The sequence below is a fragment of the Myotis myotis genome, unplaced genomic scaffold (genome assembly GCF_014108235.1).
Source record: "Myotis myotis isolate mMyoMyo1 unplaced genomic scaffold, mMyoMyo1.p scaffold_m19_p_5, whole genome shotgun sequence".
NCBI lineage: Eukaryota > Metazoa > Chordata > Mammalia > Chiroptera > Vespertilionidae > Myotis > Myotis myotis.
Genome location: NW_023416357.1, coordinates 88,834,656 through 88,853,249, shown reverse-complemented (window position 1 = coordinate 88,853,249; position 18,594 = coordinate 88,834,656). Strand labels below are relative to the sequence as shown.

Sequence of the window (18,594 nt, the reverse complement as noted above, 5' to 3'; positions counted from 1 at the left end):
CAATAGAAGGGCAGAGCATGCAGATTGCAGGAAGGTGGGGGTGAGCAAGGTCCAGGGAGCAGTGCCAACTAATGAATACGCATTCAGTGCGGCCCCTTGGACACTACTTGGTGCTTAATGCGGGTTTCTCCACATGTGGTACCCTCCAGACACAGACTAACCGAGCTCCCCTGTGTTTTCCTCTCTCCCTTTTCTGAAAAGGAAAAGCCTCCTCCCTGAAAAGGACTCTCAAGTTAGTGGCCCAGCAGAGTAGAATAGCCAGCTGAGCAAGTCCTCCGTATCTTGCAGTGTGCAAATGTGACAGTCCACTCTCATCTAATGGCAAAAATCAGGAGGTGGGATTACTGGGGTCAGAATATCACCTCGCGTAGCAACTGCTTATCTATGCTCTCCAGGGATTATCCCTATGACATTCTGGAAGTGACAGAGCCGGTAGGGGCGCTGGACTCGGAAATCAGGGGTAAGGGCGCCCTCTGGTGGCCACAGGCGGGCGCTGGGAAGACCTTGCCTGCCCTTGGCGTGCCCAGCAGCAGATCTTTCTTAGAACCAGGATCAAAGGGCCCCTCCTGTTCAGTCACAGTCCTGCAGGGCTGCCATTTCAGGAGGCAAGAGTGGAAGGAAGCAGTCCCGAAGGCAAGAGGAGCCTTTTAAACGTTTGAAAACATATTCAATAGAGAAGTGCTTTGTGCTCTGGCAGAGCCAAAAAAGGTGGTTTTGAAAAAAGGTTTCTTTTGTTCCACTCCTGTTGGAAAAGGTCATGTTTTCTTCTCCACAAATCACTCAGATCCTGGGGTCTTAAGGAGGACCTTTAGGAGTCTGGGGGGGGGGGGGGCAGAGATTTTATCATATTCTCAAGGAGGTATGGGATCTCCAAAAGGATTAAGAACTCCGAGGGGTCCCTCCTCCTGAAATTTCATAGAAGCTATGTTCAAATGTGGTCTCCTTGAAGCATTAGAGGTCCCCAAAGTCTGTTCTTAATAACCACCAGGTCCACCAATAGGGTAAGAGAGGGAACAGGTAGAAGCCGTACAGCTTCCTAGTTAAGTGCAAGCTCTTCAGCACCTAGCAGACTCTGTAAGTAGGGGGACCAGGAGAGTGCGTGTCCCATAGGGTGGTCCTGAGAGTTCAGGGGTAAAGCAGTTAAAATAGTACATAGTCTGAGCAGGTAAGGAGCTGGCACGGTGCCGCAGTGGCTCAGCTGTAAAAGGGAAGAAAAGTACTGCAGCCAATTAAAAGGATGAGGTAGATCTACACATACTGACTTGGAAAGATGGCCAAGTAGGTCACTGAATGAAAAAGGCAAACTGCAGATCTAGATGTACAGCATCACTCCATCTGAGGTACAATACAAACCCAAACATCTACATGTACGGATAAAAGGTCATGTTGGGTTTTTTGGTCTGGAAAGGCACACGATGAATTATCAATAGTGGTTACTTCCAGGGAATAAGTTTGGAAGGGGTGCTTTCTTTTTTAGTTATATGTAGTTTACATCGTTTGATTTTGAGGCAAGCATTGCTTCTGGAAGGAAAAAAAAGAAAAAAAATGTGCTGTCCTCTGTGGCAGATTGCTAATAGTTAACTACAAAGTAAGGCAAGTGGTCAGTTTCCTGCTAACAAGCAATCTACATGGAGATTTACCTGTCACTGCACATACGGAGTATTTTACCATGTGCAAACATGCATTATTTATTACAAAAAAAGTTCTAATCTTTTAAAACAGGGCAATTTAGCCCTGGTCCAGTAGCTCAGGTTAGAATGTCGTCCCCATACACCAAGGTTGTGGGTTCGATCTCTGGTCAGGGCACATACAAAGAAGCAACCGATGAATGCATAAATAAGTGAAACAACAAACTGATGTTTCTCCCTCCCTTTCTCTCTAAAATCAATTTTTTTAAAAAAAGAGGCAATTTAACTTTGTATTTAGTCTAAGAAAGATTTACTGAGTGTCAGACACTGTGCTAAATTCTGAAGATACGGAAAGGATGAAGACAGTCTCTGCCTTCCAGTTCATGGTCTAGTTCAGTGCTTCTCAAACTTTATTGTGCTTCCAAATCACCTGCAAATGTTACATATTGGTTATCTATTGCTTTTTAGCAAATCAGCCCAGAACTCTGCAGCTGAAAACAAACATTTATTATCTAACATGATTGCTGAGTCAGGAATTCAAAACTGACTTAACTGGATGATTCTGGCTCTGGGTCTTTCATGAGGTTGCAGTCAAGATATTGGTTGCAGTCATCTGAAGGCTTAACTGGGGCTAATGGGTTCACTTCCAAGATACTGCACAAATATGGCTGAAGGCAGAGGGCCTCAGTTCTTGGACATGTGGCCCTCTCCACAGAGTAACTGCCTGAGTGTCCTCATCACATGGCCTCTGGTTTCCCCCAGAGTGAGTGCTCCTGGAGAGAAAAGTAGACGCTGCAGTGTCTTTTATGACCTACCAGCCCTGAAGTCAAACTTCATCATTTCCACCATATTCTCTTTGCTAGAAACAAGTCACTAAGGACAACCCATCTCAAGGCAAGGGGAATTGGGTTCCGCTGAGCAGAGGAGTATTGAGGAATTTGTGGACATACTTTAAAACCACCACTGGGTTTGGAGTGCATATTATTAAAATGCATATTCTGATTGAGTAGGTCTGGGGAGGAGTCCAAAGTTCTGCATTTTGAACATGCTCACAGTTGATAGCACTGCTGTTGGTCATGGACCACACTTAAGAGTTGAGAGGGAATCACATATGCAAAGAATGATAGCTCAGATCACGTCTTTGGAACAATACTGCTTGCAAGAATAACATCCTTTGTCATGCTGGCATTCTTTGGATGATGTCCAATTTTAAAATCACATTTCCCCTGAAAGGTCAGAGCAGTAAAGTAAGGGAAAGACAAGATTACCTCGTTAATACACGAGGACAAGCTGTAATGAAATAAAAAACAACCAAAGGGAGAGCCATAAAATCTCTCTGGTCTTGTTTTGGAAGCTCTCAAGCATAAAACATCAGGCATCAATTCTGAAGGGGATGCTAAACAAACAGCAACAAATCTGGGCTTTTAATAAGGATTGTGCAAAGTGCCTTCATATGCCTAAGATTCCTGCCTGCAATACTTACAAAATTAGCTCTGACATGAGGGCAATAAATAGTACCAACATTTCAAAGATCAAAGAACAAATACCACCAGCAGCGAGATCCAAAGGAGAGGGAGAACAGCCTAGGAGGCCATTTTCACAGCAGTTTTGCAATTGCTTAAGATATTTTTTTTACATATTTTTATTGATTTCAGAGAGGAAGGAAGAGGGAGATGGAAACATCAATGATGAGAGAGAATGATCCATAGCTGCCTGCAACCTGAGCATGTGCCCTGACTGAGCTCAATCATTGAGCAACACTGGCCAGGCCTTAATAACATCTTGATCCTTCCCTCATCTTGTCCTTTCTCCTTCTCCTTCATTCCTTCCTGTCTTCCTTCCTTTAAATGGGCGCCTACAACGTATTAGGGACTGGGAAAGATTATTTGCCCTCAAGAAGCTCTTGGTCTTATATAGGAGAGACATAAAATGAGCATTTATAAAACAATGTAGGCATGAAGCAGTCACTGTGTTGATCAGTGGTTCTCAACCTTCCTAATGCCGCGACCCTTTAATACAGTTCCTCATGTTGTGGTGACCCCCGATTTCATTGTTACAAACTGAACATAATTAAAGCATAGTGATTAATCACAAAAACAATATGTAATTATATATGTGTTTTCCGATGGTCTTAGGCGACCCCTGTGAAAGGGTCGTTCGACCCCCAAAGGAGTCGCGACCCACAGGTTGAGAACCGCTGGTGTAGAAACTTGGCTTTTCAGTTGTTAAACAACTACACTAAACTACACTGCAGGTGTCTGTTTGTAACCTAGCACTAAAGAGCTGGGGATCTAAATTGTCTTTGACCTTTCTCTCCCATGTTTAACTTACTGCAATTATCATCAGAAGACTGGTTGATTTATCACATAAATTAAACTCACTCTTGCTCTAGGAAAAGAGAAGTTGACTAAACCAAACCATCCCCGTGCCCACTATTCTTCAAAACTGGACCCCTTGGAGGCAAGTCATGCCTCGTCAGGCAGTGCTGATTAAACCCAGAAAGGCAAAAGCCTTAATGCTGTAATTCTTCACCACAAGAAGCTTAACACATTTTGTTCCGCTCAGGAGTGTTCTCGTTTTTCACACCCATGGAAAAAGGAGCAAGTCTAGGTACTTATATAAATTTTGTTTGGTCCCTCTTCATAGAGGAAAATGTTTTACGCAGTACCATATGTTAAAAAAGTACTAGGAACTTTAATTGTTTAATTGTTTTTGTAAATAAAAACGTTATAATTATTGAAAAACAACACCTAAAATGCATTATGATGATTTAAGTAACGTGAAGTTTGCCCAAAAACGTGCAGTCCCTGGCATGTGTCTTAGAGATTTCTATGCGATACGCAATGTGTTAAGAGTGTAGGCCAGAAGTCCCCAGTCCTGACTCACATTAGAGTCACCTAGGAGCTTTGGAAACCATTCTGATCCTGGGCCCCACTCTAATCCTGAATTTTTAGTTTACCACCTGGAAAAAGTTCCTCAGGACATTCTAATGTGCAGCCAGAGAGAATTACTGATCTAGGTTTTTCATAAATTATTTTAGAACTAGAGGCCTGGTGCACAAAATTCATGCACGGGATGTCGGGGGCAGGGGGTGTCCCTCAGCCCAGCCTGCACCCTCTCCAATCTGGGACCCCTCGAGGGATGTCCGACTGCCTGTTTTAAACGGGCAGTCAGACATCCCTCTCACAATCCAGGACTGCTGGCTCCCAACCGCGTGCCTGCCTGATTGCCCCTAACCACTTCTGCCTGCCAGCCTGATTACCCCCTAACCACTCCCCCTGCCAGCCTGATTGATGCCTAACTGCTCCCCTGCCAGCCCGAATGCCCCTAGCTGTCCTCCCCTTCCGGCCTGGTCACCCCTAACTGCTCTCCCCTTCCGGCCTGGTCCCCCCCCCAAACTGCTCTCCCCTGCTGGCCCAGTCACTCCTAACTACCCTGCCCTGCAGGCCCAGTCCCCCCCCCCCCCCCGTTGCCCTCCCCTTCAGGCCTGGTCACCCCCAACTGCCCTCCCCTGCTGGCCTGGTCGTCCCCAACCGCCCTCCCCTGCTGGCCATCTTGTGTCCACATGGACGTGGCCATCTTGTCTGTTGGAATGATGGTCAATTTGCATATCACCTCCTTATTATATAGGACTAGGGGCCCGGTGCACGAAATTCGTGCACTGGGTGTGGGGGTGGGGGGAGTGTCCCTCAGCCCAGCCTGCCCCCTCTCACATACTGGGAGCCCTCAGGCGTTGACCCCCATCACCCTCCAATCGCAGGATCGGCCCCTTGCCCAGGCCTGATGCCTCTGACAGAGGTGTCAGACTTGGACAGGGGACCCCCATCTTCCCCCGATCACTGTCTCTGGCCCCCGCCCAGGCCTGAGGCCTCTGGCCCAGGAATCATGCCTGGGCAGGGGACCCCCATCTCCCTCTGATCGCTTGCTCCACCCCCCGCCCAAGCCTGACGCCTCTGACCCAGGCTTCAGGCCTGGGCAAGGGGACCCTCATATCCCCCCAATCCCCGGCTCCACCCCCCACCCAGGCCTGATGCCTCGGCCAGAGGAGTTGACCCTCATCACCCTCCAATCACCAATCACCGGATCGGCCCCTTGACCAGGCCTGAGGCCTCCGGCAGAGGTGTCAGGCCTGGGCAGGGGACCCCCAGCTCCCCGCAGTTGCAGGCTCCGCCCCTGCCCAGGCCTAACGCCTCTGGCCTAGGCGTCCGGCCCGGGCAGCAGGGACCCACAGCTGCAGCGGCCCCGCGATCGTGGGCTTCACTTTAGGCCCAGGCAAGGGACCCCTAGCTCCTGGGACTGCCAGCTTCGCTCCCATCACTGGCTCCACCCCTACTTCCTGCTATCACTGGCCAGGGTGGAAAAGGCACCTGATTCTCCAATCATTCCCCAGGGCCGCCTTTGCCCTGCCCCCCAGCTCTTAGCTCCCCCCTGGGTTTCCGATCACTGTCAGTGGCAGGGGGCTTCTTCCTGCTTTCCCTTTCGCCTCCCTGCATTGTGCCTACATATGCAAATTAGCCGCCATCTTGTTGGCAGTTAATTTGCATATAACCCTGATTAGCCAAAGAAAAGGGTAGCGTCGTACGCCAATTACCATTTTTCTCTTTTATTTTTTTTTTTTTTTTTTTTTTTTTTTTAATATATTTTATTGATTTTTTACAGAGAGGAAGGGAGAGAGAGAGTTAGAAACATCGATGAGAGAGAAACATCGATCAGCTGCCTCCTGCACATCTCCCACTGGGGATGTGCCCGCAACCCAGGTACATGCCCTTGACCGGAATCGAACCTGGGACCTTTCAGTCCGCAGGCCGACGCTCCATCCACTGAGCCAAACCGGTTTTGGCACCATTTTTCTCTTTTATTAGTGTAGATGTGCAAATCACATAAGACTTCAACACAGTATGAAAAGTTTAGTCTGTTTTGGTCCATTTTTTGGTAACAGCCCTAAAGAAAATTATTATAATGCAAATTCACAAATAATTCACAATTTAGTATATTCTCCAGTGGAAGTAACCCGCCTTCAATCCACAATTCAAAATAGAAACAATGAGTTTCCACTTACCTGATGAACTTCACAGCCTTGCTTTGTGTCAAACTTAAATACCCTTGTGTTTTCAATTTCCTTTTGTTACCAGTAAACTCAAATTTTTCCTTTAGATTCCTATTACTTTCTTAATAATTTATTCTTGATGTTTTAGGAAAAAATTAGCTATGGACCAAACACTGACCAACTTTGTTTGCTGAAATTTGAATGCACCTGGTGCACTGTCAGCCTTACAGCATACACAAAAATCAACACTGGAGAGTTTTATTAAAAAACAAACCTCTTGCAGTTTAACAAAACTCATATAACAATATTATAACCACAAAACTAGCATAAGCTGGCCTTGTTCTGTTCCTAATGAGATACTCAGTTGTTTTTCAGAGTTAGCAGAGTAAGACTGCAGACCAGGTACTGGAATAGTAGGACAACATGCTAGAGAAAAAATTTACCCTAAAATAACTTTTCAAAGTCACCGGGTCAAAATCCACTGTGGACTACAAACCCCTACCCACAAATTCAAACATTCAATTCAAAAGCTGTGATTCCCAAGCACCTGCGTCCTAGGCTCTTACTATGTTAAATCAATGTAACTCTCTAAATATGCAAAAATCCCCCTGCTCCTTCCTTTAACTGTAGCCCAAAAACCCTCACCAGGGAGACAGATCTGAGCTCGCCTCCAGTCTCATGGCTGGTGGACCTCACAATTAAAGCCTTTTCTTGTCTCAAAAGATGACGTCACAGTATTGGCTCCTATGCATGTGGGACAGTAAGCTCTTGCTCAGTAACAATATTGTACATTTCCTTTCTACCAATATCACTTGTTAAATTACTATCATCTTTTATAGACAGGGAAAAGTGGTCATACCTTAGAATCTTTCTGATAAATATATCGCTGCACTGCATCCAGCCTGGATAACCTTCTTCAGAATGGCATATGCTGGAGCCTGTTAAAGACAATTAGCAAACAAAAGAAGCACTCTCTATGTTCACTTTTTAAAAATATATATATATATTTTTTATTGATTTCAGAGAGGAACTGCCTCCTGTACGCCCCACATTGGGGATTGAGTCCGCAACCCAGGCATGTGCCCTGACCTCCTGGTTTACAGGTCGATGCTCAACCACTGAGCCACGCCGGTTGGGCTATGTTCCCTTTTACTTGTGAAATCTGCCTGGCAGGACTGAGACTTCTCTGGAAAGAAATAAGATCTAAGAGATAATCCATTTTAATTTGGGGGGGTGAACTATTCAAAAGATTAGAATGCCTCTGCTACTGCCAAAGCACTGAGTCATCTGGTTTCTCACTGGAAAGGGAAAAGCAGCTGCCAGGGAAAATGATAAGGAGGAGGCAAGGAGATTCCCAACTGGGAGCTTGCTCTTTGTCAAAGCAGTGTATCTGTTTTCTTCCCTTGGCAGTCACTGTGAAATCTATTTTTTGGGGAACAGAAACCTTCCCACCCTACAGCCTTCAAAATGAGGTAACCAAAGCACCAAAGCAGCGGTAAAGGCAGGTCCTCACCAGTTCTGCATCATGTTCCAGGCCTATGTCATGGTGCTCAAGCTCTTCATCCCTAAATCTCTTTATCACCTGGTTAAATAAAAAGAAACAGAAGCAAGTCAGCATTCCAACTCTCCGGGTGAGACTGAAAACTCATATTATTATCTAAGATAGGGGTAGGTAAACTTTTTCTATAAAGAGACAGAAGCAATACTTGAAGCTTTGTCTGGTCCCTATCATATCTACTCAACTCTGCCATTGTAGAGGGGTCAGCGGCCATGGACATGTGAACAAATGGGTGTAGCTGTGTTCCAACAAAACTTTATTTAGGGAAACAGGTGGTCAGTCACAGGCCGTAGTTCACCAACCCGATTTAGGCTTTAAAAAAAGCCATGCCTGTCCTAGCCGGTTAGGTTCAGTGGATAGAGCACTGGCCTGTGGACTGAAGGATCCCAGGTTCGATTCCGGTCAAGGGCACATGCCTGGGTTGCAGGCTCAATCCTCGGTAGGGGGCATGCAGGAAGCAGCCGATAAATGGTTCTCTCTCATCACTGATGTTTCTATCTCTCTCTCCCTTTCCCTTCCTCTCTAAAATCCATAAAAATATAAAAAAAAAAAAAATTTAAAAAGCCAGACCTGTATCTGTTCCCTTACCTGCCGTGGAAAATTATCTGAGAGTACCTTTCATTTTATTTATTTTTTAAAGATTTAAAAAATTGATTGTTATTTGTTTTTTAAAATCTGAGGGTATCTTTTAGTTCATTTATTTAATCTGAAGGGTTCGTGCTAACAGCATTTGCTCAGGACCTACCAATAATCCAGAAATGGGGAGAATACAGGTCCGGGCTCAAAAGACATGGGATTCTGACGTCTGCCCAAGCATGTGACCAGGGCACATGGCTTCAGCTCTCAGTACCTCAGTTTGCTTGCCTTTAAAATGAGGTGCTGACCTAGATTTCTAAGGTCCCACCATTTTCTAACATTCTATTTTTTTCTTCTTCTTACCAAACTGCATATCTGCCCCTTTCCCCCTTTATCAGCCCCTTTCAGAGTGTAGTCAAATACCTGAAGAAGCTCCTCATATTTTTCAGGATCCTCCTCCATCAATGTCCTGATCTGGTTGTTGTAGTGATGTGCTATGGACTCTTCCACGGCCACAGTGCAGGCCATCGCTCCTTCCCTCCCAAGCAGGGCGGTTCCTGCGCCTGGAATTGTCAGATCCAGAGCAAGGAGAAAGTCGTCATTTGGGGTGTGTCTTTGATTCTCCTATACCATTTACTTTTCTCCCTTGTTAAGAGTGAGCAGCTTTGCCAGAAAACATCTGGCTACAACTGAATTAGTCTAGCTTTGTTTCCCCCCTCCTGTTGTATCTATTTTTACTGTACCTTTTATTTACAAAACTACTGATTTTGAGAGTCTATCTTAAATAAATTTAAGCAAAAAAAAAAAAAAAGGTCAGCCAATTTAACTTTAGAAAAATATTAAGTAAAAAAAAAGGCCGTAGAAGGACACAGCAAGAATTGTGAAGTGGCACTTAAAGGATATGTTCATCTCAGACCTTTCAGCTCCCATAAGCTCTTCTGGACAGACACGCACCTAACGCAAACCCCACCACGTTCCAAAAGGGCATCAGAATCGTCGGCCGGACCCTGAATGCAACCATCAGTTCATTGAACTTTTTCAAGTGGTCCTTTTCTTGATCCCACATTTTCTGTAAGAAACATAACAATAAAAACATGTAGGCATTCCATTTAGGCCACCGCTGTATCCCAAGGAAGCTACATGCCCTATCCATGAACCATGATTCTGGCAGAAGCCCTCAGACCCACAAAGTACCTAAAGCAGTGGTTCTCAACCTTCTGGCCCTTTAAATACAGTTCCTCATGTTGTGACCCAACCATAAAATTATTTTCGTTGCTACTTCATAACTGTAATGTTGCCACTGTTATGAATCGTAATGTAAATATCTGATATGCAGGATGGTCTTAGGCGACCCCTGTGATAGGGTCATTGACCGCCAAAGGGATCACGACCCACAGGTTGAGAACCGCTGGCCTAAAGGCTGAGGAGCCATACTCATAAGAAATGAGATGTTTAGCTCATTTAAAATTAGGAGGGCAGAATATTAGGTATCGTATAATTTCCTTCCAGATTGCTAGTATATAAGTATCATGTATATCAGAGAAGAAAGGGTGGATGATAATAGCAGCTAACACACAGCACTTCCTGCCAGGCACTCTATCAAATAGCTTAATGTAGGCAACTCATTTAAGCTGCACAACCGCTTTGTGAAGGACAAACCATTATTATCCCCATTATACAGATGAGGAAAGTGAGGCACAGAGAGGTTAAGTAACTTGCCTGAGGACTCAGAAAAGGCAATTTAACTTATGCTGAGTGTCTGTTACATGCCAGGCATGGTATCAGCTGCTCTATACCAGCCATTTATTCCTCACCAAAACCCAATGAGGTAGGTGTTATCAGCCCATTCTGCAGATATGGAAGTGAAGACCTAGAGTCTATGTGACTTCCCCAAGGTCACAAGGTAGCAGGTGAGAGAGTTGAAATGTGAAGCTGGGTCTGTGTGAGCACAAAGCCAAGGTCTCTCCTTTTGTTTCTCAGTATAAAACATCTCTGCTGGGCTCCAATGGGGGCCGGAGTGCAACCTCTCAGCAACTGGAACTTTCACCTAAAGGTGTTTCTCAACCCTTTTTTCTTTTCTTTTTATAAAAATATTTTTTATTGATTTCAGAGAGGAAGAGAGAGGGAAAGACAGAAACATCAATGATGAGAGAAAATCATTGATTGGCTGCCTCATGCATGCCCCCTACTAGGGATCGAGCCTGCAACCCGGGCATGTGCCCTTGACCGGAATCAAACCCAAGACCCCTTCAGTCTGCAGGCTGATGCTCTATCCACTGAGCCAAGCCGGCTAGGACTCGACCCCTTTTTCATTATTACCCACCCCCACTATAAAAATTTACTACTACAGATATACCATATTATCTGTTTATGTACTAAACTAGAGGCCCAGTGCATGGATTCATCCAGGGCATGTCCGGCCCGTCCCAATCAGCTGGATCCCAGCAGCAAGCTAACCTACCAGTCAGAGCGTGTGCCCCCTGGTGATCAGTGTGCGTCACAGCGACTGGTCAAACAGTTGAGTGGTCAGACACTTAGCATATTAGGCTTTTATTATATAGGATGTCCATCTGTGCTCTATGCATAGAAAGAATAATATCCTTTTCACTCTTCTCTCCCCAATATTCAATTTTTACTCATTTGGGGACAAAGAGTACGTCCCCTAAGAATACATTACCGAATATGATTCATTACTTGAAGGCCTTTGGGTCCCCACCCCCGTAAGCCCTGTTCAGTAGACCAGGCTGAGAGATATAAAGCAGCGCCCACCTGAATGACTGGCCCGACACTTGTGCGACCCAGGACAGCCATCTGCCCTGCATAGATGCGGTTTGCTCCATATTCACCTGCATGATCCACACGGATAATTCGATCCACAGCTGCCCGATTGATATTGTCTAAAGTCATTCTTGAGCTGCAAAATCTGACACTGATTCTTCTTCCGTAAGCTGCAATGCAAGTGTTTATTCTTCATTACTCTCAAGTAAAATTGAGATGTTTCCTTTTACAGACAGAAAAAAGGGGCACCTTAGAACAAAGGTAACAAGTGAGTTCCCCTAGGTTGACATGCCCTTAAGTGTATTGTTTATCCTGCAGTATTGGTTTTTAAAAGAAGCGAATGTTACCTACACTTAAAAGACTTTACCTAAATATCTGGATTTCTGGTTTAAGTGTATGAAGATAGGGAAATGCTGAGTCTGACTTCTCTTAAGGCAGCTGACGTGGCAGCTGGCTCTAGATAGGCATGGTTCTCTAGTTCACTCACCACTTCGGGCCCACTTCGTTCCCAACCCTGACTACCCAGAACCTTGTAGGGAGCTTTCAAAACCATGAAATGCTCCTCCCCAATTGACTTCTGGAAGGGGACACTGATATTTTGAAAAAGCTCTGTACACAAATCTTCTCTGCAGCCAAGGTTGAGAACCATAGATTTAAATTCTCTTAAAATACCCATATCCATGAGCATCTGATTTTGAGAAATAAGCCTTAGAACTTAGGTTTCATCTCATTATGGTACAGATCCAATTCAACTGAATTATTCTTGCCTTCAAAATGTAAATTCTTTAGGACAGATTACATATTGTCTTTAAAAATTTGCTAATAGTGACACCTGGATTTGTATTCTAAGCCTCATATGGCAGCATCCCAAAAGTTTTTTTCCCTGAGAAGAGTTTTGTAATGTGTTTAGGTATGTAAGCTGTTTTCAGTCCATTTTGCAGATATGGAAATAGAGACCCAGAGAAAATATTTAAAGTGAACTTTGACCTGTATTGGTATCACCTTGAGATGTGTTCCAAGCCTTATGTATGACAACCATGTCTTCCTGTCTTTAATAGATATTTTTCATTTAGTCTAACTTCAACACCCAGAAAATGTGTGGAAATTTCCATTTGGGGTACATCTATAGTTTTTTCATTAAAAAGCTGGAGTGCTTTGGACATAAGGTGATGGGGTAGGCCTGGTGGGATTTAGGGTCAATTATTCTGCATCTGAACTTTTTGGCCAGGTGGAGTTTAAGGTGCCTCACTAAACACAACAGTGTGGGTAGGCATGGCGGTGTGAAGCATGGTGACCCAGCTTTGGTCTACTCCACTGCACAACCTGCTCCGCCTCACTGAGCATATTTGACTCGAGAAACTAGACTCCAGTTCCTGCACTCCAAATTCTGCCAAGTATAATGCACTACCCAGTTCTGTGCCTTCTGACAATGGGTCAATGTTAACTGTGGCCATATTTTTATGTGGACATTTGATAAAGTCAAGGTAGCTTCTTGCAAGTTTCTGCCTCCTAGACCAAAGACTGGTGCTTTCATCAATCTGACCTTCTTATAGAAAGTCTAGCGGCCTGATGCACGAAATCCCTGCAAGGGACTTGGCCCTCACGGCCCCATGGCCCCGCCCACTGGTCCTTCTAGAAGGTCGTTCTGCCGCCTGGTCTAACTAGCATATTAGCTCTTTATTATATAGGATTATATAGGATGGGGCAAAAACCTAACCCAGGAATTGACACTGAAAATGATGAGCTGGCTCTACTTCTCAAATTAATTTTGTTTGCTTGTTCTTTCTTTTGTTACTCCCACCCCAAAACATGTCAATGGGAAAGAACTTTACAGACATCCCAGTACTCATTTAAAAACACACACACACACACACACAAAAAAATACACTTTTTAAAAAGTACATAGGATGAAATCCAACAAACAGGTGACTTTTTGTGGGTAGGATTATATTTAGATTAAAAACATACTAGGGGGAGGAACCAAGATGGCGGCATAGGTTAACGCCAGAGTTTGCTGCTTTGAACAACTACTTCAAAAGTGAAACCAAAAAACGGAAGGGACATCACCCAGAACCACAGGAACGCTGGCTGAGTGGAAGTCCTACAACTAGGAGGAAAGAGAAACGCATACGGACACTCAGAGGAGGCGCAGTGCTGAAGTCAAATTCTGAGGTGCGGAGTGCACGGAGCGGGCTGGCGGCGGAGGGCGCGGTTGGCGTTTTCAATTGGGAGGGAGTCGCAGACTCTGAGCTCCAGATACGGGCGAGTCTTTAGGGACCCAGACTCAAACGGGAGAAGCGGGACTGTCTGGCTTCGGTCAGAGCGAGTGCAGCTTTCTCTCTGAGCTTTGCAGCGGGTGCTGGGACTCAGAGAGGCAGAGCCCCTGGGGACAGGACTGAGAGCCGCCATAACTGCTCTCTCCGGCCCACCCTGTTGATCCTGTGCAACCCGCCCCGCCCAAGCCCTGCACACAGGCATTTGCCGGATAGCCTCAGGCAAAGGCTAGATTAGCACCTCCCTAGAGGACAGAAGTTCTCTCACTGCTGACACAGCTGATTCTCATAGCCACTTGGCCTGGAGGTCAAACCCTCCCTGGAATTAGCTACAACAATCAAGATTTAACTATAAGACTGCGAACAAAGACCACTAGGGGGTGCACCAAGGAAGCATAACAAAATGCGGAGACAAAGAAACAGGACAATATTGTCAATGGAAGATATAGAGTTCAGAACCACACTTTTAAGGTCTCTCAAGGACAATATTGTCAATGGAAGATATAGAGTTCAGAACCACACTTTTAAGGTCTCTCAAGAACTGTTTAGAAGCCGCCGATAAACTTAATGAGATCTACAAGAAAACTAATGAGACCCTCGATCTTATATTGGGGAACCAACTAGAAATTAAGCATACACGGACTGAAATAATGAATATTATACAGACTCCCGACAGCAGACCAGAGGAGCGCAAGAATCAAGTCAATGATTTGAAATGCGAGGAAGCAAAAAACACCCAACCGGAAAAGCAAAATGAAAAAAGAATCCAAAAATGCGAGGATAGTGTAAGGAGCCTCTGGGACAGCTTCAAGCGTACCAACATCAGAATTATAGGGGTGCCAGAAGATGAGAGAGAGCAAGATATTGAAAACCTATTTGAAGAAATAATGACAGAAAACTTCCCCCACCTGGTGAAAGAAATGGACTTACAGGTCCAAGAAGCGCGGAGAACCCCAAACAAAAGGAATCCAAAGAGGACCACACCAAGACACATCATAATTAAAATGCCAAGAGCAAAAGATAAAGAGAGAATCTTAAAAACAGCAAGAGAAAGAAACTCAGTTACCTACAAGGGAATACCCATACGACTGTCAGCTGATTTCTCAACAGAAACTTTGCAGGCCAGAAGGGAGTGGCAAGAAATATTCAAAGTGATGAATACCAAGAACCTACAACCAAGATTACTTTATCCAGCAAAGCTATCATTCAGAATTGAAGGTCAGATAAAGAGCTTCACAGATAAGGAAAAGCTAAAGGAGTTCATCACCACCAAACCAGGATTATATGAAATGCTGAAAGGTATCCTTTAAGAAGAGGAAGAGGAAGAAAAAGGTAAAGATACAAATTATGAACAACAAATATGCATCTATCAACAAGTGAATCTAAGAATCAAGTGAATAAATAATCTGATGAACAGAATGAACTGTTGATTATAATAGAATCAGGGACATAGAAAGGGAATGGACTGACTATTCCTGGGGGGGAAAGGGGTGTGGGAGATGCGGGAAGAGACTGGACAAAAATCGTGCACCTATGGATGAGGACAGTGGGTGGGGAGTGAGGGCGGAGGGTGGGGCGGGAACTGGGAGGAGGGGAGTTATGGGGGGGGGAAAAAAGAGGAATAAATGTAATAATCTGAACAATAAAGATTTAATTAAAAAAAAATAAAAATAAAAAAATAAAAAAAAATAAAAAAAAAAAAAAACATACTAGATTGTTCCCTAGGCCTGTACCACCTTTCCAGATTCAGACACTTAGTAAATGATCTGGGGTGAGAGGTAACATGGAAAATTGAGTATCATAACATTTGCCATTTCTATCTTTTCACAGTCTCTGCAAGGTGTCTTTACTAAGCATGAAGGGACCTTAGAAAAGGCACAGAGCTAGGGCCAGGAAACGTGTGTTTTGTCTCAAAACACTAACTTTGGACAAATCAGAATTGCCATTTCTTACATACAAATTGGTAATAATCAGGTTATTACCCTTTTAAGGGAAACATACAACAACAAAACCTTTCTTACTGAGTTACCACGAAGATAAAATGAGATACAGGAAGGAAGGTAACTTTATAAATGAAAGAAGATTCTTATTCTGTTATGCCCATTGGCTCAACAAAGAAGCATTACAATCCATGTTCAACAATCCTATGAGTTTTGCCTGTATTGTCACACACTTTAAAAAAAATAAATTAAACTTGAGAGTCAGTGGTAGAAGCTCTCAAATGCATCGTTTTTATATCTGTGTTTTCCAAAGTGTGAAACATAAAACAATAATGTTACCCAGAAGACTTTAAGTGGTATATGGGAAGATTTTACATGGCTTATGATCGTACATTAAATAATGCCCATGTGGTAAGAGTTATTCTCTTTTAAATTCTCTTCCAATCCTTTTGATTTAATCAAGGACACTGGTCTGTTTATAGCTGACAAATCCTAACACTTGGTAATCTCCCTTTTTAAAAAAATTTTTAAATCCTCACCGGGGGATATTTTTTCATTGATTTTTACAGAGAGTGGAAGAGAGAAAGACAGAGAAATATCGAAGTGAGAGAAACACATCGATTGGTTGCCTCATGCACCGAGGTGCCTGCCCTTGACCAGAATCGAACCCGGGGCCCTTCTGTCTGCAGGCCGACGCTCTACCCACTGAGCCAAACCGGCCAGGGCTAATCTCCCTTATTTTTTTTTTTTTTTTTTTTAACCAGGAAAAGAGATGGTCTTGGGCTCAGGCCTTGGTAGGCCACAGTATCTAACACAGTTTAATAACTTCTTGGTTTCAGTGTATTGATTACTTGATTTGGGGCAGGCAATTCGGGTCTTCGGTTTACCATAAGGACTTAGTTTCCCTGAAACGATTTAATTTAAAAATGGAATACGGTTATAAAATATATTGAATAATCAAAAGTACATGATTTTGCTATGAGGCAAAATCCCGAAGGTGGCACACGAACGACTTCACTTGTAGGAAGCGACCTCCCCATTTTCCGAGGCAGCTCAGGTGAACCGAGAAAAGGAGAAGCCAGGACCCAAACCCAAGCCTCCCTGCTCCCGACTCGATGCTCCTTCGACTACCCGGGTGCTTCTCAAACTTCCTACTGAAGTACACGGTTCCGCCCAAGAGCGTGTTAAAGTACTACCGGCTGGCAGAGCGGCCCAGCAGGTCCGGGAGGGACCCGAGCCCTGCGCGTCTAACAAGCTCGGGGTGGGGAAGGGGGAAGCGGGCGCCGGTCACGTGACTGCACTCTGCCTGACCAGCCCCGAGGACGCCCCGGGGGCACTGAACTTTCAAAGCCCACAAGTGTCCTCCGCCGCCGGGCGCTCCGACACCCGCAGTGACGTGACGGCACAGGTGTGCCCTTCCCCAACGCGCCAACCCTTAGAGGCCGCCCCGGAGAGTCCCTGCGGAAAGCCATGCTCGCATCCCCCGGCGCCCTAGCCGTCAGGGCGCCCTAGCCGTCAGCGCCCAGTGTTTTAAGTCTCGCAGCCGCGCTCCGTCGCAGGCCTGTGACGTCATTGTAAACGTCTCCCCCGTGACCTCGCCGGTCCAAACCCCAGGCGAAAATCCCCGGGCTTCCCGCCCAACGCCGCGCCGCGGCCGCGCTCCCACTTTACCTGAGAGGGGTCGCGGGGCACCGGAGCACAGCCGCCACCGGCAGCCAGACGCCACCCACCGGGCACAGCTCATTGTCGGCGACAACAAAGCAACGACTCCCTTGAGCGAAGCGGGCCCAACGTGCCCTTAGCGCGGATTGATGACGCAGAACAGACGTAGGGAAGACGCTGCCCCTATCTGCATCGGTGGTAACGCCCCAAGGCCCCTGCTTCCATTCGATTGGTTGGAAATCGCAAATGAAAACATTCTATTGGATGCAGTTGCTATCAATCACTTAGGGGGTGGTGAAGGAACCTTGGGTTGCCATGGAGGTGAGAATGCTAAATTGCTCGTCCGAAGATCTGACAGGGTAAAGATTTTTTAAATTACATATTTTTTTTTAATTTTTAAATTACAGTTGAGTACAATATTATATTAATTTCAGGTGTACAACCCCGTGATTAGATATTTGACTTCTGAAGTGAACACCGTAATAAATCTGATACCCATCTGATACTATATGTAGTTATTACAATATTGACTGTATTCCCTATGTTGTACTTTATATCCCCCTATTATGTAACTACCAATTTGTACTTATAAATCCCTTCATCTTTTTCACCCCCAATCCCATTCCCATCTCCGACAGGGTAAAGATTTCTCAACTAAATTCCTGGAAAAAGGACTATGAGTGAATTAATTTATTGGCATAGCCATTGTACTTTGTGCTTCACCAACACAGAAAAAGATTTTTCTCCATTTTTATCCTACATCCACTTCAAAACAGTAGAAATTACATGCTGAAATTAAGTTCACCACATGGCCAAAAGTGTCCTCTCTAGGTATTGGGGCTAACAGAATACTTACAATTTCTTTCTACTTATTTTCTCAATTTTAGATTTTCTGCAGAGAGCACGTATTATTTTTGTGTCCACTTTATTGTTGGTAAACAAATGGGTGCCAATTGGTTTACTGGGGTTTGGGGTGAGGAGAGGAGATTTAGCAACATATACTTTTAAAAGTGCATTCCAAAGTGCATTTATGATGCTTCTATCTCTCTTTTAAATAAAGAAAAATTAATTTAAGCAAGGGGATGGAGTAGTAAACAAATGTACCACTCTGGTAGGAGATGTTGATAATGGG

At 44.7% G+C, this 18,594-nt stretch overlaps 1 protein-coding gene across 5 annotated transcripts in view; it reads right to left on the bottom strand.

Moving 5' to 3' along the window:
• The window catches only part of COQ7 (coenzyme Q7, hydroxylase), an 81,821-nt gene extending 64,190 nt beyond the window's left edge, over positions 1–17,631 (bottom strand). For 2 of the 5 annotated variants that reach the window (XM_036307730.1, XM_036307731.1), the window contains exons 1-6: positions 17,472–17,630; positions 11,579–11,757; positions 9,764–9,878; positions 9,233–9,372; positions 8,189–8,257; positions 7,535–7,613 (exon numbers count right to left, since the gene is read on the bottom strand). In XM_036307730.1, coding sequence (XP_036163623.1) covers positions 7,536–7,613; positions 8,189–8,257; positions 9,233–9,372; positions 9,764–9,878; positions 11,579–11,757; positions 17,472–17,544 — 654 coding nt within the window. In that variant the 5' untranslated portion in view covers positions 17,545–17,630 and the 3' untranslated portion in view covers position 7,535. Of the gene's footprint in view, positions 1–2,020; positions 2,402–7,534; positions 7,614–8,188; positions 8,258–9,232; positions 9,373–9,763; positions 9,879–11,578; positions 11,811–17,471 lie in introns of those variants that run through there. The other 3 variants (XM_036307733.1, XM_036307732.1, XM_036307734.1) reach the window with 3 other exon arrangements.
• Between the last annotated feature and the right edge of the window lie 963 nt (positions 17,632–18,594).